We start from the raw sequence: 22,735 nt of genomic DNA on the forward strand, positions 1-22,735 counted from the left end.
CTCAAACAAGGAGAAAACTGATCAGAGATGCAGCCAAGAGGCCCATGATCACTCTGGATGAACTGCAGAGATCTACAGCTGAGGTGGGAGAGTCTGTCCATAGGACAACAATCAGTCGTACACTGCACAAATCTGGCCTTTATGGAAGAGTGGCAAGAAGAAAGCCATTTCTCAAAGATATCCATAAAAAAGTCTCGTTTAAAGTTTGCCACAAACCACCTGGGAGACACACCAAACATGTGGAAGAAGGAGCTCTGGTCAGATGAAACCAAAATTGAACTTTTTGGCCACAATGCAAAACGATATGTTTGGCGTAAAAGCAACACAGCTCATCACCCTGAACACACCATCCCCACTGTCAAACATGGTGGTGGCAGCATCATGGTTTGGGCCTGCTTTTCTTCAGCAGGGACAGGGAAGATGGTTAAAATTGATGGGAAGATGGATGCAGCCAAATACAGGAACATTCTGGAAGAAAACCTGTTGGTATCTGCACAAGACCTGAGACTGGGACGGAGATTTATCTTCCAACAGGACAATGATCCAAAACATAAAGCCAAATCTACAATGGAATGGTTAAAAAATAAACGTATCCAGGTGTTAGAATGGCCAAGTCAAAGTCCAGACCTGAATCCAATCGAGAATCTGTGGAAAGAGCTGAAGACTGCTGTTCACAAACACTCTCCATCCAACCTCACTGAGCTCGAGGTGTTTTGCAAGGAAGAATGGGCAAGAATGTCAGTCTCTCGATGTGCAAAACTGATAGAAACATACCCCAAGCGACTTGCAGCTGTAATTGGAGCAAAAGGTGGCGCTACAAAGTATTAACGCAAGGGGGCCGAATAATATTGCACGCCCCACTTTTCAGTTTTTTATTTGTTAAAAAAGTTTAAATTATCCAATAAATTTTGTTCCACTTTACGATTGTGTCCCACTTGTTGTTGATTCTTGACAAAAAATTAAAATTTTATATCTTTATGTTTGAAGCCTGAAATGTAGTGAAAGGTTGCTAGGTTCAAGGGGGCCGAATACTTTTGCAAGGCACTGTACATATATATAGTACATATAATAAATACATTTTAAATAAATGCAAATCAATCAAACGTGCATTTGAGGGGAAAGAATGGACCGGCACATTCAGCAAGTGAAAAGGGGTAAGTGTAAGTCTGAACATGCATGATGAAAATAATTCACTTAATAATGGTAGGGTCCATTCTATTCTTACAACATATGGGAAGACAATCTATATTTCCTATATAACTGAACTCATTATATGATGCAAATAAGGTTGCTTAAAAGTTGGTGGGGACAATTTGAGCATCCTGAAAAGTTGGTAGTGTTATGTCCCTACCCTCCCTATGCAAACCTACGCCCTTGGTTGTAATGGTTTGTGTTGAAAGGGTTTGCATTTAGTTTTATTCATTTAGGTGGATACACTGGCCTCTAGTGGCAACAGTGAATATGACATAACTCATCAAACGTGTCTGGATCCAGCTGTTCCGTTAAGACCAACAAAAAGTTGTAAGTTTTTGTAGAGGCTACAATTTATTCTCCAACACATTAAACACTTTAATCCAATTACTTGAACTAACTAATTGATAGATTAATGAATTACGTATATAATCGATAGCTGCAGCCCCAATATCCTCATTCACCTACTAATGACGCGGCACCAGGAGATACTGTATGTTTGGTTCAGTATTTTGCTGAAGGATACTTGGAGTAGGCCACCAGGGTGGAGAATTGAATGAAAAACCTCTGGGTTGTGGAACGACTACTTTATCACTGAGCCACGGCACACAAATATGCTAATCTGCATACAGTGGTACCTCTACTCACGAATGTCTCTATATATGGAATTTTCGGGTAATGACACGACTCAACGGGTAAATATTGTCTCTTGTTACGAAAGAAATTTCAGGATACGAACGACAAAAATACAGTATGGGCTGCTACTCGCAGCTCCCAGAGTTTACTTAAGGTAACATAACTACAGCTGCTCTGCCATTGGCTATTGCCTAGCATCTTCCTGGTATCCAACTGGCTAAGAGGGACCTTTACTGTATGTGTGTATCCTAGCGTCCTCTTTATTCGCCCCTCGGGCCATGAGGTGTTGCGACAGCTTTATGTGACCGTATTAACTTTTATTCTTTATTCTTTGTTTTTACATCATGCACAACTCTCATTTTATGTTTATTGTGCAATAATGTACCGTATTGGCCCAAATATAAGACGGTGTTTTTTGCATCGAAATAAGACTGAAAAAGTGGGGGTCATCTTATATTCGCGGTCTAGACATTATACCCATTCACGACGCTAGATGGCGCCAGATATCATTGAAGCGATGTTCTATCATGACAGATCTCAGCTACTCTCAAATTTAACCAGTTTGCATTATTTTATTGCAATGTTTTTCCCTATTTAGATTTGTTTCAAGACTACAGTTACAGTTAGACTTCACTTTGATGGTTAATGCAGTTATTACAATTTTGTTGTTTTATCACAATAGATTGGTTTATTTACATTTCAAAAACCAGAAGCCATTCATTTTTCGAATGTGATTGCACTTTAGTTTTCATATTTAAATGTTCAGATATTAAGATTTGAATGAGGCAAAATAACATGCTTTTTCTCGCAAATATGTTGTTATAATCATTTGTTTCAGATTTACTGTAATTATTTTCTGTATAAAATTAATTTGGTATTCAAAAAGTCTTTTTTCAAACTTGAGTCTTGAAAAGGAGGGGGTCAGCTTATAAACAGGGCCGTCTCATATTGTATTGATGCATTTTTATGCTTTATGAAAGAGGTATGTCTGAATTTTGGGGGGCTTGGAATACATTAGGGCATTTACATCGAAAACGGGTCTCTACTTATGGAAGTTTCAGTTTCGGAAACTACTTTCAGAACCAATTAATTTTGTAAGTAGAGGTACCACTGTATACGCTACATATACTGTATGCTGTGCAATGTGCTAATCTTGCGAGAATAAAATTATAGAAATAATTTTTCATGTTTTTCCAAATTATGAGTGATTACTTGGCTTGATTTTTGGCTTAGTGTTATGTGTCAAAATTTGAGGTACAAGGAAAATGTGCAAATCTGATACAAAAACACATAAGAGTAAGGAATGCCATCAATGTCAATGTTTAGAGACTATCTCTAAAGAGAGGACAAGTCTTACGACCGCACCTATCCTCCAACGCACAATGTCATACTTTCAATGGCCAATCCGAAAAGATTTAATAATTAGCCTCTTGTAAATAACAAACACAACCTCATTTGGCCTTGAGGTGCCTCCTCAACCATTTTTTTTTACAAGTTAACGGAATATTAACAAGGGGAATGCTTGAACGAATGTCGTTTTGCATCCCAAATGAGTTGCACTTTGGGTTGCACAGATAACTTCAAGAATACAGGTAGTCCCCGGGTTACGACGGACTCGACTTCGAGTTTACAATGCCGTAGTCTCGTCCGCCATTGTCTCCAGTTGTTTTGTTTTTTTTTTAAGCTGTGTAAACAGCACCTTGTTGTACTAGACAATATTTTTAACTTTATTAACTTGACATGTTCTGTCCTCACTCAAGGTGAAGTTATTTAGCTTGACAGACAGCAAACAAGGCAATTGTGATTTTTGAAGCTTTTTCCTTCCTTCACTTCTGACAATTTGTAAAGCTGTAGCGCACATATGTACACTTACGTTCTGAACGACAGACATTTTAACAATAAAACACCTGACACAAAACGGTTGGTGTTCAAACGTCCATCTCGTCTAATCAAAATGTAAATTTAGTAGATTAAATTAGCCTAATTTGCCCAGCAAAAGTCCACTAGCTTAGATGCTACGAATGCTAATGTATTTACAATTTTTATAGCAAATCGTTCACACATAACTCTTCAAACTGTTGCTCTAAACTTAATTACAAATGCATACACAAACATATATTAGCTTAAAAAAAAAAAAAACGACAGTGTTATGTGGGCCAAACGAGAGGGCAGCTGTGCTATATCCATGCATAGACTTCATAATGTATTGACGGGACACGGGGCACGGGGCCGATTCATAGGGGGCCTATCTCTGAACACAAAGAGCTTTTTCCGTTGAAAATTCTTGTGAATAAATGCTTAAAACCTTGAATTCTTTATAGATATGGACGTAAAACAGTCTGGATTCTTGGTTAAAAGCAAAAAAACCCCAAAAAAAACGTGCAGGTAGCATTTATTTTACGGAAATATTGCGAACTATGAGGCTAGTCAGTAAGGAAGTTAGCGGCCGCCATATGTAAACAAAGAGCTTTTTCTGTTGAAAATTCTAGTGAATAAATCCTTAAATCCCTGAATTCTTTATAGATATGGACGTAAAAGAGTCTTGATTCTTGGTTAAAAGCAAAACAAACAAAAAAACGTGCAGGAAGCATTTATTTTATGTAAATATTGCGAAGTATAATGCAAATGCTGTAGCGGCTAATTACTCCCATTGATTTTTTTCATGTTTCAAAATGCATGCTTGGTACGAAAAATATAATTAATTTGAATCCTCGAACAAATCACTCCTGAGACAATCCTCCCTGTTTGTATGCGGTAAATCTTTCGTACTTTTTCAACCTAAATCCGGCGTTAGATCGCTGCATGTGACCGACTGCTAATAAATGAAACGGGGTGTTGGAAGGGAAGGCGTGACACAGTGAATGGGGAATGTGTCATGTCAATTCATTATGAAGTCTATAATTCATGTCAGACGAGTCTCCTACTCATTCCTAGAAGCCAAGGCGACAGTCAAGCCACACCCAATGCTTCCAGCAGAGGACATTATATCCTCCATCATTAACTCATTCACTCCCAGCCATTTTCACCGGAGCAAGGCCCTTCGCTACCGGCCGTTTTATTGGATTTTGACTGATTTTGCAAGGCCCACAGAAAATTCTGTTCTATTGCTATATAAACATGGAATCCACCAAAAGAAAGATCAGACTCTCTTCTTTCGGCAGAAAAAAAAAAACGACTTCATATCTTTTTCCATTCTTTTGAAATCAGCATTAGAAAATAGCTCAGTTTGAGCAATTTTCCAATTTCTGATGAAAAAACAGAGAAATTGAGCTTTTTGTAAAAGCATACATTTCAAATATAACTTTGACTTTAACACAGCTATTTTTTTCGCTTTTGTGACATCTCAAACATCTGAATAATGTTTTCGTTCTACAAAATAACATAAACAACAAGACAAATAGAGCTTTTGATCACACAGTAACAATTTATTTACACATAACTAAACTATTGAACTGTTGAATTATTTGCGCACATAACAACGGGGAAGGCTCTCGGCTGCTCCCGGTTGAATGAGGTGGCTCCCAGTAATCTGATGAGTCCAGAGCAAGATCGGTCTCCATTTTTTCATCTTTTTCATCATCGTCATCGTTGGTTTCAACCTCGGGCTCAGGAGTAACGCAACGTGAGCGCCGCAGAACGCATGTGGAACCTGACGCTGTTCTGGCCGTCACCGTCTGTCTCATCAAGATAGATTTTTTCTGAATCCTTCTTTGAAGATGGTTTCGTTTTCTTTTCAAAAAACTCCTCCAGTGTCGTTTGCCTTTTTTTTTTTTTTTTTACGATGGTTCTCCACATTTTTCTCAAATTCTCACGCGTCTTCACAAGATCGCTTCAACTTTTCTGACTATTTTTTTTCACTTCCTTTCTTGGCCCGAGATGAGTTCATACAGAATGGGCTACTGCCCTCCAGTGGCCAGTTTTATTGGTTTAAAATGAATTTTGAGCCTTGTGCATTGCAGTTTAGGTGCAACAGAACCTAGAGATGCCTCTTGTCAAAAAAAAAAAAAAAAAAACGTAAAAGACGAATGAATACTTCTTCGGGACACTGAAACAATTAAAAATAGAACGTATTTATACGTTTTTGGGCGCAAACGAGTTAACCAAATAAAATACCTTTGGACTTTTTGGGTAGTTTTTTTTTTTTTTAAGGGTTAATTCCCAGTTAAGCGGAAATTTGGGTTATGTCGCCAGCGTAGGAATGGAACTCGTATGTAACCCAGGGACTACTTGTAGTAGTTGGATTTCCACACCATCTATCCACCCTGGAAACTTGAGTGATTTCAATATAAATGCGGAACCGGGAGTCGGACACTGTGTGTCGGGAATGGAAATGGAGAAGAACTTTTGAAACTTTTTCAAAATTCATTTTCAAGAAAACCTTCTGGGCGGAGAGGAGCATAGCAATTGTCATGGCTGCTCACAGAGCACCGTTGTCTGTGTACAGCTGTGACAGGAGCATAACAATGTGGCGTACATTCATGGATGAACCATCCTATCTAGTAAGAATGTGAAAAAGGAGTTGGGTGAATGGGCTTACCTTCAGTGTGTACAGCAGAAACATAAGTCCAGTTGTAGCGCTGCACGATGTCCAGCATGGCTCGAGCCTGCAAGGTGTCGGAGGGCACCACCCTCAAGAAGTACTTGAACAGTGTCTTGTCGCTCAGATCGATGCTGGTCGCCGAGTAAGCGATCTGTGGGATGTTGAAGAGCTGTAGCAGGTTCTGGACCTGGATGGCCACTGAGCTGGACCCCGGTCCGATCACACCGGCGATGGGCTTCTTGGTGGGCGGCGGTTGACTAGAGTGGGACTGGCCGTCTACGCACCACTTGGAGCCGTCCTTGTCGTCCCGGATGGAGATGAGCGAGTCTCGGATGAACTCGATGCTCTGCTCCAGAGCCACGGAGGAGTGCCAGCAAGAGTCCCGGATCTCGCAGCCAAGGCTGATGTTGGGCAGGAGATGGTGGTCGGCGTTGATGCGGTCCAGGGTGTGGAACATGGCCTCCACGCGCTGGATGCCGTACTGCTCGCGGATGTCCCCGCACTTGCGCTCGGCCACCTTCTCCGCCGACGGCTGGTGGTGCACGGAGAACAGGGCGCCGATGATGACGTCGCCGTCCATGCGGGCCACCAAGCGGGAGACGCCGCGAGGCACGGCGGCCCGTTCATGGATGCCCGCGGCGTGGCAGGGGAGGCGGGAGAGCAAGGCGGGAAGTAGGAGCAGCGCGAGGGGAGCCATCTTTAGCGGGGGTGTGCCGACGGTGAGCGCATAGCAGCTGCGGTCGTGTTTATCCCAGCCACCTGTGGATGCCACACCTGGGCCACGTGTGCGTGGGCCTAGACAGGAAGTACAACAAAACACCAATTGTCGTTTTCCATAGGAAGTACAATGACTTACACTTTAGCCGTTGCATTCAAGCAAGCTATTGCACATGTCAAACAGATTTGCGGCTCAAACCGGAAGTAGAACCCAGAATGATAAAAATACACATACGTATATTCTGAAACATTAGTATTTTAATACTTCTTTTTTAATTATCTATGTTTTTCAACTTTGCCTAACATGACTTTTTCACTTAATATTGTGACTTGTTTGCCTCCAATTATGAATTTACATAACACACTTTCACTTTTTCTTTAAAGTCACTTAACACCATACCTTTTGGAAATTTCATGGGTATTATTTGAACATGAGCTCTTTCTCCTTTAAGCACATTTTCTATTATTTAATTAACACTTTTCATGACATTATCTACAGAATTTTTTTTCATCTTTTTCACTTCTTATTACGTTTTTCATATAATGTCACATTTACATGACAACCTTTTGGTTGTATGATCATTTTATTTATGTGATATTTTCATATAATTCATTATCTAAAGGTGTTTTTTCCTCTGTATTTAACTCATTGCATGACATTGATGGTGCTAAACGTTAGTTCAATTAACCAGAAAAACTGGCTGTAAATGCTCACGTTTCAGTGCCATTGACGGCACTAGACGTCCAATCCATTGTGACTGGGTGAGGCAAATGAATAGCGCCGTCACTTTCAGCCAAAGAGTTAAATGAGTGCCCAGTATGGGTTAAAAAAAACCAATAAAACAATAATTCATGCATGACAGGGTTATTTTTAAGTTATCCCTATAAAGACCTTGCATCTACATACTGCAAATGGACATCACATTTTGGCTCATGTAGAGCACACTTGTATACAAAAAGTTAATATTGTGGCCTACATGACCCAAAATATAATGTGTACACATGTTGACATCAGACCTCAATAATAATTATATTGTTCTCTTATGATTAATATTTATTTTGTATTTACCATAAATACAAAAAGTATGAATTAATAAAATTAATACAAATAGAAATACACTCTAGTCATGGCCCACAAAAACACTCGAGTTGATTTTTTTTTTTTTTTTGGTAAACAATTTTTATTAATTCATGGTATTTAACTCATTGCCTGCCATTCACTTAGCAACAAGAGGTATCCAAATCATTTAATCTGGGAGGACTGGCTATGAATGTTCATTTTTCAATGCCATTGATGTCTAGTCATGAATGTAATTCTGACTTTTTCTTTTCTTTTTTTGTGTCAGCCTTCCAGAATAGTGATACAGAAAGCCTTGTGAACACAGCAAGGAAAATGGTTTGAATGAGACAACATGACAAAACAGCCGCCTCGGTCCAGATTCGCACCTGCATCCACTGCCTTAGCACGCGTGTTTTCACATATGTCAGTCCTCTGCTTATTTCGAGCGCGAGGCGCCGGCTCTTCCATTGAGACTGGAGCCGAATTCCAGAACTGTGGACAGCGCAAAGAGGAAAAACGCGTCCGTGGAATTGTCACGCCGCATCTCATCGGCTCCTTTTCCCCACCGAGGTGGCCCTCAAACGCGAGACTCTCCAGTTTTCCCTTGCGTTTTTTCCCACCGGCGTTCGCGTACATGCAAATGTGACGAAAGGGTGTCGGGAAGCGTCAAAACTTACCTGAATCCTCGAGACATACTGCTTGCCCTCCTTCCCTCGTCTTCTTGAGCGCGTGTTGCTCTATCGCACTGGTTCGCTCTCTCCTCTCGCCCGCTCTCTCTCTCCCTAGCTCTCTCATTTGCTTTCTCACAAACACACCATAGCTCTCTTCCTCACACTGTAGCGTTCTCTCACTCACCCACTCTTTTAACATATAACGATTCACTATCTCTTACAGCATCTCTCTTTTAACCCCATCTCTTTTTCTATCTTCCGTTGCCGTCTCACACCCCATGGCTCTCACTCCCTCTCGACACAGACATTCACCAGAACTCACTCTCCCTCATCTGTATCTCTTTCCTTTACTCTTTTAACTGTAGATCGCTTTCTGAATCTTAACCATTGATTTTTGTTTTGTCTCTATTACTCTAGCTCTCTGTCACACCATTTCTCTTCCAAAACAGCTTTTTTTTCCCTACACCAATTAAAGCATTGTCTTTTGCTTCTCTCTGAACCCTCACTTTCTTTCTCTTTTTTCTCCCTTTCGCTATTGCCCCCACTCTCAGTCTTTCTCTTGGCCTCATCTTCTCTCCATATGTCCCTCACCCACATCATTAACATATCTGTTACGAGGGAGAAAAAGCATTTAGACCAATGAAATAATCATATATGACAGTACACAATTTCAGAACTATGAATGACGTCAGCAACAAACAGACGTGAATGACGTGGAGCGTCCTTACTTTGACTTGTGAGGATTTTGAATGGTGACAGCTTCTGCGGGATGGGGAGGGGTCGAGGAGGGCGTCAATTGAGTTTCAGCACCAAGGACAGCAGACAGCAGAAGGCAGTTTCCTATCGCCACCTAGTGTTCATACGCAGACCAACGTCTTTAGCAAAACGGCATCTTTTGTGATTGGAATCATCACCTGCACAAACGGCACAACACTGACCTCGCGTGGGAGCTATGGAACATTGCAACTCGTAATATAGTCGCACAACTTACTACTGTTTTTCCTGAGGACTTCAGAGCGTCAAAATATCCATTTATATTAGGACGTCTTTTGAGTTGGTAATAACACCATATACTAGTCCTTCTCAAAAAAGTTGCATATTGTGATAAAGTTCATTATTTTCTGTAATGTAATGATAAACATTAGACTTTCATATATTTTCGATTCATTACACACAACTGAAGTACTTTAAGCCTTTTATTGTTTTAATATTGATGATTTTGGCAAAAAAAAAAAGTCAAGAAAAACGTCCTTATCTAAAAAAATTAGCATGTCATGAAAAGGTACTCTAAAGAAACTACTAATCATCTGAATCAACGAATTAACTCAAAACCCCTGCGAAAGATTCCTGAGGCTTTTAAAAACTAGCCTGGTTGATTACTCAAAACCGCAATCATGGGCAAGACTGCCGACCTGACTGCTGTCCAGAAGGCCATAATTGACACCCTCAAGGAAGAGGCTAAGACACAGAAAGAAATTTCTGAGAGAATAGGCTGTTTCCAGAGTGCTGTACCAAGGCACCTCAGTGGGAAGTCTGTGGGAAGGAAAAAGTGTGGCATGAAACGCTGCACAACCACAAGAGGTGACTGCACCCTGAGACAGATTGTGGAGAAGGGCAGATTCCAGACCCACCGTGCACAGGCGTGTGCTGGAAATGGGCTGCAGGTGCTGCATTCCCCAGGTCAAGCCACTTTTGAACGTGAAAAAGCGGCAGAAGCGCCTGACCTGGACAACAGAGAAGCAGCACTGGACTGTTGTTCAGTAGTCCAAAGTCTTTTTTCAGATTTGACCAAATTTTACATGTCATTCGGAAATCAAGGTGCCAGAGTTTGGAGGAAGACTGTGGAGAAGGAAATGCCAAAATTCCTGAAGTTCAGTGTCAAGTACCCACAGTCAGTGATGGTCTGGGGTGCCATGTCAGACGCTGGTGTTGGTCTACTGCGGGGTCAGGGTCAAGGCAGCTAGCTAGCTATCAGGAGATTTTGGAGCACTTCATGCTTCCATCTGCTGAAAAGCTTTATGGAGGTAAAGATTTCATTTTTCAGCACGACCTGGCACCTGCTCACAGTGCCAAAACCACTGCTAAATGGTTTACTGACCGTGGCATTACTGTGCTCAATTGGCCTGCCACCTCTCCTGACCTGAACCCCATAGAGAATCTGGGGGATATTGTGAAGAGGAAGTTGAGAGACACCTGACCAACACTGTGGATGAGTTTAAGGCCGCTATCGAAGCATCCTGGGCCTCTATAACACCTCAGCAGTGCCACAGGCCTGATTGCCTACATACCACGCCGCATTGAAGCAGTCATTTCTGCAAAAAGACTCCCGACTAAGTATTGAGTGCATAGCTGATATAATTAATTGAAGGGTGACTTTTTTTGTATTAAAAAACACTTTTTGTATTGGTCGGATGAAATGTGCAAATTTTTTTTAGACAGGGATTCTTATTTTCTTGACTTCTTTGCCAAAATCATCAATATTAAAACAATAAAAGGTTTGAACTACTTCAGTTGTGTGCAGTGCTGTTAATAACGGCGTTACAATATAACGGCGTTACTAACGGCAATAAGATATCACATATTATAGAACTAGATGCAAATGTTAGACACAGCTGCATTGGCAACATGTTTAAGGACTACATGCGTTAGTAAACAGCTGCCTTCTTAAAGCAGTAGACCTCTCAGGAAGGCTCTGTTGTAGAGATCCTTCCCAGCGGACCTACTTTTTTTTTTTTTTAATCTAAAATAGTCCTACATCGGCAAAATCTTGACTTAAATCTATATTTAAATGATGAAACAGTTTTAAAACTTACACATGTTGAAAGTAGACAGAAGGGAACTGATGCAATAGCGGGAGCAATTTTAACAACTTTAACGGTTGAGTCACAACTTTAAATGACTTCCACACATAGCAAAGGTTACTATCTAGTTATCGCAATACCCTTGTGTGTAGTTAAGTGGAGGGTAAAGAATTGGGCTAGGGCCAATTGTCCCAAAAACCCTTTAAACTTCACATTGTGTGACCTTTTTTTTTGTTGTTTTTTTTTTTTTTTTTTTGAGGAAAAAAAAAACAAAACATGAAAATTATCACTAGTAACTTTGCCAAGTAACTAATTACTCTTTAATTCAGGTAACTGAGTTACTAACGCAATTACTTTTTGGGAGAAGTAATTTGTAACTGTAATTAATTACTTTTTTAAAGTAAAATTAACAACACTGGTTGTGTGTAATGAATCTAAAATATATGAAAGTCTAATGTTTATCAGTACATTACAGAAAATAATGAACTTCATCACAATATGCTAATTTTTTTAGAAGGACTAGTATATCACATACATATAGAACTAGATGCGAAAAGTGTTCGACGGCTGCATCAGTCACCTGCCGGTATATAACGTGGCTGATTCAGGCTGCATGTTGGGGAAAAAAATACATCTATTATTTTTTTCAAGCAAGTGGTTGATTTACTTTATCTCTGAAATTTACGCAAAAGCAAGCCCTTTAAAAATCGACTGAAAATGTGTCCTTGTTTCAAAGCAGACGCTCCGTAGACTAGATTAGCACTGATATAAAATGGCCGACAAGTAATAACGGCTACAACGTCCAGTTTACAGCGCGCATTCCACACCTAGATCTATGTATGTGATATTTACGATTTATACTCCCAAAAATGTCAAATAAAAATTCAAACTTTATAGTAACACGTCACGTAGTATCCTGGCTTCCTTTACATTTTAAATGCCCTACACCCCATGTCCACAAACAAAAGCCTCATATAAGTCTCTTCACTCAAAAATCAAGACGCTTTTTATTGCCCTGACAAAGATGGCCCCCTTGTTGACGTGTCAGCACAGCGGGCCAAGGAAATCAATGAGAGGTTTCGCGTCAATCACAGAAGATAACAGTACCCGACATTTTTCGCATTTGCGAAATAACACTAACGCGCGGACTTAACTTTTTTTGGTTTATTAATATAAATAAAAATCTCAAGATTAATTGTACTTCGCATTTTACAAGTTAATAGCTAGGTTAACCAGTATAACTTTACCGGTCACGTGACTCGTTTCGTTTAGACGAGGAAGTCCGGGAGCGGATGAGTGTATTAATAATCCTTCACAAACTACCCCACCGCTGGATTTACTGTTGTCCAGTCGAACGCATAGTTTGAAAAAGAAACGGTGAGCAACTCCCCGCTCCGTCCGCGGATGTTGTTTTTATTTCGCAAGTTAGCATGGAGCGGAACAGGGAAACTTCCGACAATGCTAGTTGTTGTTAGCCAAGGTTAGCGACGCTGGTCATGATTTAAAAAAGTGAGTATCTGAACGAGTTTAGAGTTAAAACCGACATTAGTTTAGCTTTTAATGAGCCCTTTGCGCTTAGTTTAAATAAAATTGAACTATATGCTCAACTTGAAAGGCAGCAAAAGTTAGGACCGCTTATGTAAATTTATCATTTAAGTAGCGAATGTATCATTATGGTGTCTCATATTGAGAGTAGTCGCGGAAGTACTTTACTCGAACTTTGTACTGTTGTTGTGGCTACTTCTAGTTATTAGTTTCAAATAAAACGACAAACGGCATCAATTGAGTCAACCTCTGCACTTAATATATAGGGTGACCAAACGTCCTCTTTTGCCCGGACAAGTCCTACTTTCACATAGTGTCCTCGTGGTCCGGGCGGGTTTTATAAATTCATAAAAATGTCCGGTTTTTATGATTTTTCACGGGACCAATTTGAAGAGATCCCTCCGGCCGCTGGGTGGCAGCAGTTGACATGGCTCCTACTAGAATGGAGGGAAGTAGTAGTAGTTCTTGTTTTTGTTGGCAGTTTACCCCTATCATGAGGCATTATCGCCATCTACTGGGTTGACGATTTGGCCACAATGCCTGTTTTGTTTTTTTTTTTTTTAATGATAAATACGTATATAATGGCAACTGTTGACTTCTGTCGGAGCTTTGACTGTAAAATCCCGTTTGGTGTCGCATCGGCACACTGCCGATGATTGTAAACTTTCATAGCAAAGTTTGAAATTTGCCTGAGCTAGCTATCAGTAAGCTAAACCGCGCTAGGCATTATGGGAAATGTAGTTTTGAACTGCTATGTTTGGAAACATGCTGATTGAATAGTTTGTCATTTTATTTCGGTTTTTGTTTGTGTGCAATCTAGAACATTGAATGAGAACAATTTAATGGGAATAACAATTTGTCAAGGACAATTGTCGTGATAGTAATTTATAAACATGTTTAGTTGGCACAAAGCCTACTGTGTGTATGTGTATTGACTGGACTACATTTCAATGGGTCTGCATTATTTTAAGTCATTATTTTTTTTTCAAACTGCATTTTTCCATCCAGAGTGAGGGGGCACACTTTAAATATAAGTGATATAGGCATCTTTGAGTGAACTTCGAGTAAAATTCAAGTATCTTGAGGCCGGGCTGAGTGTCCTTTTTTTTTTAGAAATCAAAATATAGTCACCCTGTTCATATATAAATTTACATACTCTGTACTTTCAATCATCAGCAGTTGTTTATAATCTTAAATGTTGTTAAGTTGGGTAATTTTGTCCCTAACGAGGAAAAGCTTCATAGAAAATGAATAAACCTTTGTCCCTTTATTCAGCAGGCCCTCAAGATGGCTGAGGAGCATGCTCACTGCATGACTTGTGTCAACCGAGGATGCATGGTCAGACCTCAGCCAGGCGTTTCCTGTGATCTCACCGGCTGTAATTTAGTGTGCGGCGCAGTATTTCACTTGTGCAAAGTTGAAGAACACAACCTCCTATGTCCGCTAGTGAGGGTGCCCTGTTTGAACAGCGCCTACGGATGTCCCGCCAACATGATGCGCAACCAGATATCTGCGCATCTGCCGTTGTGTCCGGCTGGGGTGGTGTGCTGCACCATGGAGTGGAACCGCTGGCCGGTCAGCTGTACAGACTACTCATCTTACGAGCGCTTGAGTCGTGGCGTGAAGGAGGCGGAGCAACTGGACATGGCCCTCGCCCTCCAGGACCAGCGCACTTTGCTGGAATCACTCAAGTTAATAGCCATCACGCCCACCGTCCATGGTAGCTGGTTCAGCCCCCCGGATAGGATTGTCAGAGTGACGGAACTGGAGTTGTCCGCGCTGATGGAGTTGCATTCGGCCACGGGGAAAGAGCGCATCGCCAACGGTATAAACGCAATGAACGAACAGCAGTACACCAAACTGTATGAGGCCACTGTAGAGACAGCGAGGAGCTTAGCCACGGCTTTGGAGTTGGTTAGTGGCTCAAACTCTTCCGATAGCCTTGCTGAAGGTGTAAAAGCGGAAGCCGCTTTGCAGGCCAGCAAACTGGAAGGACTGGTGCAGCTTCAAAACATACGAACAGCAGACGAGACTATGGAGAAAGAAACGAGTTCATTAACAAAAGCCTGCCTCGAAATAGTGGCACAAGACGACTTGGTGACTCCTCAGGATGTGGTGATGTCCCCTTTGCTGCAAGAAAGGGAGCCAGCTCTGGAAAACCACAAACCGCAAGAGCAGATACCTACCCCTGCCAATCAATGGGGAACCAAGACACAGGACAAAGCAGTGGACACCTCTGACCTGGAGCAGGAGGATGACCTCGTGGGACTTGGAGAAATCGACTTGATCACAGCTGCCCTGATTTTCTGCTTAGAGGAGTCCAAAGACTGCAAGAGGATATCTGATACACTCTGCATGGATAACGGCTACGTCCACTCGGGAACGCAGACGTTCCCATTCCCGGCAGCAGTTTTGGTCACTAACACAAGGGTCGGCGATATGGCCTCCGCGTCCGCCTGCGATCACGCTTCCCCGCAGATCTCGTCCCCTAGCCCCTTCCACACTCTCCGCCTTAGCTTGGTTCTGGAAGCCCTGAAGGTCGAGGCGGACATTAACAACTACTACTTCCCCAGGAGCACCCGCTACCAGCACATGTTCCCCTTTGTGTGCGCGCAGTCCTTCCGCAGGGATGAATTTCCCTCGCATTTCAACAACGTCCACGGCGACATTCACGCTGGCCTCAATGGCTGGATGGAGCACCGCTGCCCTCTAGCCTTTTATGGCTGCACCTTCTCCCAGCGGAGGTTTTACCCCAGCGCGCCAGGTGCGAAGGTGGTCCACGACAGGCACCTGAGGTCCTTCGGGGTGCTTCCTCATCCAGATACCAAATTATCAGGCGATTCCCAGTCGGACCAGTTCAGCAGGCTCCCCAATGAAATACTGAGGCACATAGCTGGTTTCCTTGATGGCTTCAGCCTGTGCCAACTGTCTTTGGTGTCACGGACCATGAGAGAAGTGTGCGCCTGTCTCCTCAAGAGCAGAGGCATTGTAGAGCTACGGTGGGAGAGGAGGCAAGACTCTAGTGGTCACATAACCTGGCAGGTTAAACATAAAGTGAGTTCTTTTCTGGTTGATTTGTTAGACAATTTAGAGCAGGGTGTCAAACCCATCCCTACAGGAGAGAAATCCATTGGGCATGCTGATCAAATTTGGGCTACTTTTAGCAAAATTCATTGGTTTCGGAAGGAACAGTTACATTTTTTAGGGTAAATGGCCCACGGCTGCCAACTATATTGGTAGTCGATAAATTGTTGTGCATTGTTGACCTCAAAACCATCCTAATTTTTTTTTGCCTCATAAATACAAATACTTTCTTATTTTATTTTTTCTTAATTAAAAAAAGGGTGAAACCTCTACTTTTATTTTTAAATTAAAAAAAAAAAATCAAGATTAAAAAAAACAAAACAAAAAAAACACTAAATATTCTGTTTTCTGGCATACCGAAATTTTATATACAGGTAGACCCCGGGTTAGGAAAGAGTTCCGTTCCTACGCTGGCGACGTAACCAGAATGAACAATTTAAGTAACACTAAATCTCAAAATAACTATCCAAAAAGTCCAAAAGTATTGTATTATGTTTAATGATGGAGGATACACTGCTCTCTGGTGGCAGCATTGGGTCTGGCTGGACTGTCAACTTGTATGACTGAGGAGCAGACTCAGACGTCTGACATTGATAAAGGATAGATGCGCTCTGGTTTGTTCCACATCAGGCTGTAAGTTGTTTCAACTAATATATGTTGGTGTATGCATTTGCAATTTAGTGTAGAGCTACTGTTTGTGGAGTTATGTGTGCGTGATTTGCTTTGAGAATTTTAAAAATGTTAGCATTCGTAGCATTTAAGATAGCGGACGTTTGTTAGGCAAATAAGGCAAATTCATTCTACTAAATTGACATATTGATCACAATAGATGGATGGTTGAACATCAATTGTTTTGTGTCAAGTGTGTGGTTACAATGCCTGTTGTTTTGAACATACAGTAAGTGTACGTATGTGTGTTACAGCTTTACAAATTGTCATAAGTCAAGGAAGTAAAAATTTCAAAAAGCACAATTGCCCTGTTTGCAGTCTGTAAAGCTGAACGACTTCATTTAGTGAGGACGGAACACATCATATTAATAAACTAAACATAAAAATACGATACTGTGAGGTGCAACAAGGTACTTTTTATGCGACTAAAAAAAACTACAACTGGGGACAAAATGGCGGATGAGACTCCGGCGTCGAAAATCGCTTAAGTCAAGTACGTCATAACCCGGGCACCAATTGTACACTTAAACATTTTAACAAGAAACGGTCGATGCACATGTCCTCATTTATTTTGCGGGCCGCACAAAATGACATGGCGGGCCTGAGCTGTCCCACGAGCTGCGAGTTTGACACCTGTGATTTAGAGTTTTATATTAACCTAACATACATATGGTAAGATATTTTTGTTGTTTGGCTGCAGGTATGGCGGTTCAGCACCGCATTCAGCCCAGTGCTGAGGTGGGGCTTCACAGACGTCCCCAGCATGTCGAACCACTTGAAGAAATGCCAGTACAACACGGTGGATCGCCAGACCAAGCCGGTGCCCCTCCCCGGCCTGCGTCACGTCCTGAGTCCCTTTAGCACTTTAGCACTCTCCAAATATTTCAACACTAGCGAGGATTCTTAGTAAGGGAATGTAGGAAAATGAAAGCACTGTACCTGAAATGCACTCCAAAAGAAAATGTAGCACACTAAATGGCTGGAAAACAATGCATGTGGTGCATTACTTGTCCTACCACAGGAACTATTAATAAAGTTTGAAGGAAACAACATACAGTACTTGCAAAATTTTATGGGCTATCGAGTTTTCAGGTTAAATTAAGTGAACCTGTAAAAGGTTTTAGCACAATGTAAATTCATTCTTAAAATTTTAAGCTGAAAGCCGAGTATCACCGCATCACCATTTTTTTGTCAGTACACTTTATTGCCTTAATGAAATAACACTACTGCCAACATGAGTGACTCATTTGGTTAGATGTGAAACCTCACCAAAGTGTATTACTGCTAAGTAAAATATGCATAATAACATGGAGACCATATATTGGATAAATGATTAAAGTGCTGTGTGTGACTATGAATGTTGGTCTATATATTGTTTGAATGTGGACCCATTAAGCCATCGTGTGATTTTGTTTTACCAAGTATAGTAATGACTTCATTTGTTTCACATTCATGATAGGTTGAATTAAAGAACTACCTTCTAAAATGTGAATTGCAGTATATTTTTACCTCATTTTCTTTCTCCTTATCCGAGTCAAACCATTATTACCGTATTTGCCAGATTATAAATCGCGCATATATATATATTTTTTTTCATAGTTTGGCTGGGCCGACGACTTCTACTCAAATGGGACTAATGTGTTTTATTTTCATTCTAACTCCTGACAGCCTGTTGTATTTTTTAGGCTATAGTTACCTGAAAAACAATGTAATTCACAGATGCATATTTAGCCTATACTCCATTTTACTATTGTAACTTTAACATATGGTTTGTTATTGGTTCCTGCTAAAATACTGCCCCCCCATACGCGAAGATTAGGAGGGCCATACCCACCCTCACGGTGGCCGAATTTGTCATTGCATGTAATGTATTTCCAATACATGAATTTAAAATTAGGACTTTGCTGGTAAAATGTTGTCTATAAAAGTTGCAAGTAATAAAACAACAGAAATGAATGAAATAAACAAAAAATATATTTTACAATGGGTCAAAATTAAATTTCGAACAGATCATGTGACTAGCACCTTACAGACGGTCATTTGCTTTGCTTAGCCAAAACCACCTGAGGACAGAAGAAACAAGATGGATATACGTAGTGTTTTTCTAACCTTAGCTTTCAAAAGCGACACCAACATCTGAACGAGAACCAAGGATTGAAGATGTGGACCATAAAACGCTCAAGAGCACCGCCAAAACGGTGAGCGGAGTTTCAGTTTGTCCACTGAAGACGCTAATTGTACAACAGAGCCACAACTGTGGTATCATATTCAAAGGTGTGAGTGACTGGAAAAACTAGGCATTTAATTGGATATCGCCGTGGAACTCAAAAATCGGCGTCTACTTTTCCACAGAAACGCACACTCATTTTATAGATGAACATGGATCCATCTGATAATATATGCTCCTACAAAAACACTTTTAATTGGATGGGCATCCACTATTTGCTACGAAAAGAGAACGCGATGCTAGCGTTGATTAGCCGTTTTCATCTGGCACTCGGAGGACTTAATTGCCACAGTAAGCTACTGAAAAGCTGCTATGTAAGGGCTAGCACTAGCTGTTAACTGCTATTACTCAAATTTAGAAGGCAAGGTTAAGTGGATTATAAATCTTTGCAAATGTAGTGACCTGTTTTTTATTTTTTATTTTATTTCTTTATTTATTTTTTACCTGTCCTGCTCAGCTGTTTGACACGGAGAATGGAAGTCTAAGTGCCCGGATAGTCTGAACAGTTTTAATTTTTCACAATGAGAGTCTGACATACTCCCTTTGTGGTCATTCAACATACCTCATTTATTATGACAAAACAGCGAACAGGAAGGGGTTATGGGGGAACAGAAGAAAAGAAACAACAGAAGAAAGTGAAGAAACACAACAACAAGAAATACATTGAACGCCTAACTACACTAACTACTAATATGTTGGTGCTATCGTCAGCTAAATGTATTTCCGGTTGACACCATGTGGGGGGCCTGTTGACCAGGGAAAGAGGGGGAAGAAGGTGGGGGAGTCTATAAGCTAAGTGATAGAAAGGGGTAGAGTGTACACAAATCATTTCTTTGATTTAGAACCCAGTAACCGTGCGAATCCCTAGTGAGTGTAAGCCCATTGGCGACCGACCCTACGCCGCCCCGGCACCGGGACCCCTCGCCTGAGCGCGCCCAATAACATCCAGCCGCACGCGGGCCCCGCCAGGCACACAGCAGCCACGCAGATGAGCGGAGACGCCACGCGGGCGCCGACACAGGGCCAAGGCCCCCACCCAGCAAGCCAGGGAAGTTAGGGCGGGCCCTGGGGAGGGGGGGGGGGCAGCGCAGCCCATCCCTCATCCCGCAGCCCAGCAAAGGAACGCCCGTCCCCAACCCTGTCCGCCCACCCGGGCCACGAACAGCAGCCGCAGCCCCCCAGCCGACACGGCACGCCAAGGGCCCCCAGCGGCCCACCAAGCCCAGGGCAAGGCAGGGTCCCCCGCTGTAGCAGGCAACATCAGCCGATACGCCGCCCAGCCAGCGATCCGTGGCGGAGCACAGGGCTGATACCCAGTTAAAGAAGAGAGGGGAAGTCGGAAGCAGGAGAACGCCGAGGAGCCGCCGTGGGGCGATGTGAGACCGGAGCCCCGACCTCCCCCCATTCCCGTGGCCGGCAGCCCAGGCAGAGATTCAATTTGGCCGGTGCGGTTTATAATTAAGTAGGGTGACCATATTTTGATTTCCAAAAAAGAGGACACTCAGCCCGGCCTCAAGATACTTGAATTTTACTCGAAGTTCACTCAAAGATGCCTATATCACTTTAATATATTTAAAGTGTGCCCCCTCACTCTGGATGGAAAAATGCAGTTTGAAAAAAACTAAATAAATAATGACAAAAAAATAATACATATAGACATATATATATATATATATATATATATATATATATATATATATTAGGGCTGTCAAAATCATCGCGTTAACGGGCGGTAATTAATTTTTTTAATTAATCGCGTTAAAATATTTGAGGCAATTAACGCATATGCCCCGCTCAAACAGATTAAAATGACAAGGGTCATGTGCACTTGTTACTTGTGTTTTTTGGAGTTTTGTCGCCCTCTGCTAGCGCTTGGGTGCGACTGATTTTATGACCATGAGAATTGTGTAATTATTGACATCAACAATGGCGACCTATTAGTTTATTTTTTGATTGAAAATTTTACAAATTTTATTAAAACAAAACATTAAGAGGGGTTTTAATCTAAAATTTCAATAACTTTTATTAGCATATATCTTTCAATCAATGGATCGCTTTAACAGAATGTTAATGTTAATGCCATCTTGTTGATTTATTGTTATAGTAAACAAATACAGTACTTATGTACAGTATGTTGAATGTATACTGTATATCCGTATTGTGTCTTATCTTTCCATTCCAACAATAATTTACAGAAAAATATGGCATATTTTATAGATGGGTTGAATTGCGATTGATTACGATTAATTAATTTTTAAGCTGTGATTTACTTGATTAAAATTTTTAATCGAGTTAATTACAGCTTAAAAATTAATTAATCGTAATTAATCGCAATTAATCGCAATTCAAACCATCTATGAAATATGCCATATTTTTCTGTAAATTATATATATATTCTGTAATCTAAATTGTTGGAATGGAAAGATAAGACGCAAGATGGATATATACATTCAACATACGGTACAAAAGGACTAGTGGGCATTTCACTCTACTGTCATTTAAATCTGTCTATGCTGTCCTCACTCCCGAAGCGTCTACTTTTTCCAAAGCTAGAAAGCTAGTGAACGACGCCTTAATAATTAGACTTGTTCCTTTTTCATCTGATTTATTAATAAAATGGCCTCAAACCATAGTCCTCTTTAGACCGTCGTAAAACTAAAAAAAAAAAGTACACAAGCATTGCATTAGCAACAACGTTAGCTTAGCACGCTATACATAAACAAAAAGCGTCTCATACAAAAAATATAACATTTCACTTACTAACATAATATGTACATTCTTTACAACAACCATACTTACGGACAAATCTTGTCCAAGGATCATATAAGCGCAACATTATCAGCCCGAGACGTCGTGCAGCCATAATGAACTGGAAAGAAAACAATAAACCATGTCGCAAAGCGACCACAAGAGTTCGCTGTTGGACAGCACAAAAAGTCTTGCTGTAAAACTTACCAAAGGAATACTTTCTGAGCGGGACATGCGCGTTAATTGCGTCAAATATTTTAACGTGATTAATTCAAAAAAATAATTACCGCGCGTTAACGCGATAATTTTGACAGCCCTAATATATATATATATATATATATATATATATATATATATATATATATATATGCAGACCCATGGAAATGTAGTCCAGTCAATACACATACACACAGTAGGCTTATAAATTACTATCATGACAATTGCCCTTGACAAAATTGTTATTCCCATTCAATTGATATTCTCAATGATCTACATTGCACACAAACGATAACCGAAATAAACTGAAAAACTATTCAACAAGCAGTTCAAAACTATGTTTCCCATAATGCCTAGCGTGGGTTAGCTTACTGATATCTAGCCAAGGCAAAAATGAAACTTTGCTATAGAAGTTTACAATCATCAGCAGCGCAACGATGCGACACCAAACGAGATTTTACCGTCAAAGCTCCGACAGAAGTCAACAGTTGCCATTATAGACGTATTTATCGTAAAAAACTTAACAATTGGGCAGGCGTTGTGGCCAAATCATCAACCCAGTACATGGCGGTAATGCCCAATGATAGGGGTAAACTGCCAACAAAAACGAGAAGAACGACTTCTTCCCTC

At 41.0% G+C, this 22,735-nt stretch overlaps 2 protein-coding genes across 8 annotated transcripts in view; one reads left to right on the forward strand and one right to left on the reverse strand.

Moving 5' to 3' along the window:
• Nucleotides 1-9,599, reverse strand: part of grm1a (glutamate receptor, metabotropic 1a) — an 82,678-nt gene extending 73,079 nt beyond the window's left edge. Inside the window, exons 1-2 of one of the 2 annotated variants that reach the window (XM_057822241.1) lie at nucleotides 8,822-9,596; nucleotides 6,365-7,162 (exon numbers count right to left, since the gene is read on the reverse strand). In XM_057822241.1, the coding sequence (XP_057678224.1) occupies nucleotides 6,365-7,162; nucleotides 8,822-9,014 (991 nt within the window). In that variant the 5' untranslated portion in view covers nucleotides 9,015-9,596. Of the gene's footprint in view, nucleotides 1-6,364; nucleotides 7,163-8,821 lie in introns of both variants that reach the window. The other variant, XM_057822242.1, reaches the window with a different exon arrangement.
• The window catches only part of LOC130907320 (F-box only protein 30-like), a 40,481-nt gene extending 21,518 nt beyond the window's left edge, over nucleotides 1-18,963 (forward strand). For 2 of the 6 annotated variants that reach the window (XM_057822249.1, XM_057822248.1), the window contains exons 2-3: nucleotides 14,440-16,215; nucleotides 17,615-18,963. In XM_057822249.1, the coding sequence (XP_057678232.1) occupies nucleotides 14,449-16,215; nucleotides 17,615-17,821 (1,974 nt within the window). In that variant the 5' untranslated portion in view covers nucleotides 14,440-14,448 and the 3' untranslated portion in view covers nucleotides 17,822-18,963. Of the gene's footprint in view, nucleotides 1-12,657; nucleotides 13,126-14,436; nucleotides 16,216-17,614 lie in introns of those variants that run through there. The other 4 variants (XM_057822244.1, XM_057822243.1, XM_057822247.1 and 1 more) reach the window with 4 other exon arrangements.
• Nucleotides 18,964-22,735: the final 3,772 nt, after the last annotated feature.

Source organism: Corythoichthys intestinalis, chromosome 19 (genome assembly GCF_030265065.1).
Source record: "Corythoichthys intestinalis isolate RoL2023-P3 chromosome 19, ASM3026506v1, whole genome shotgun sequence".
Classification (NCBI taxonomy): Eukaryota; Metazoa; Chordata; class Actinopteri; order Syngnathiformes; family Syngnathidae; genus Corythoichthys; species Corythoichthys intestinalis.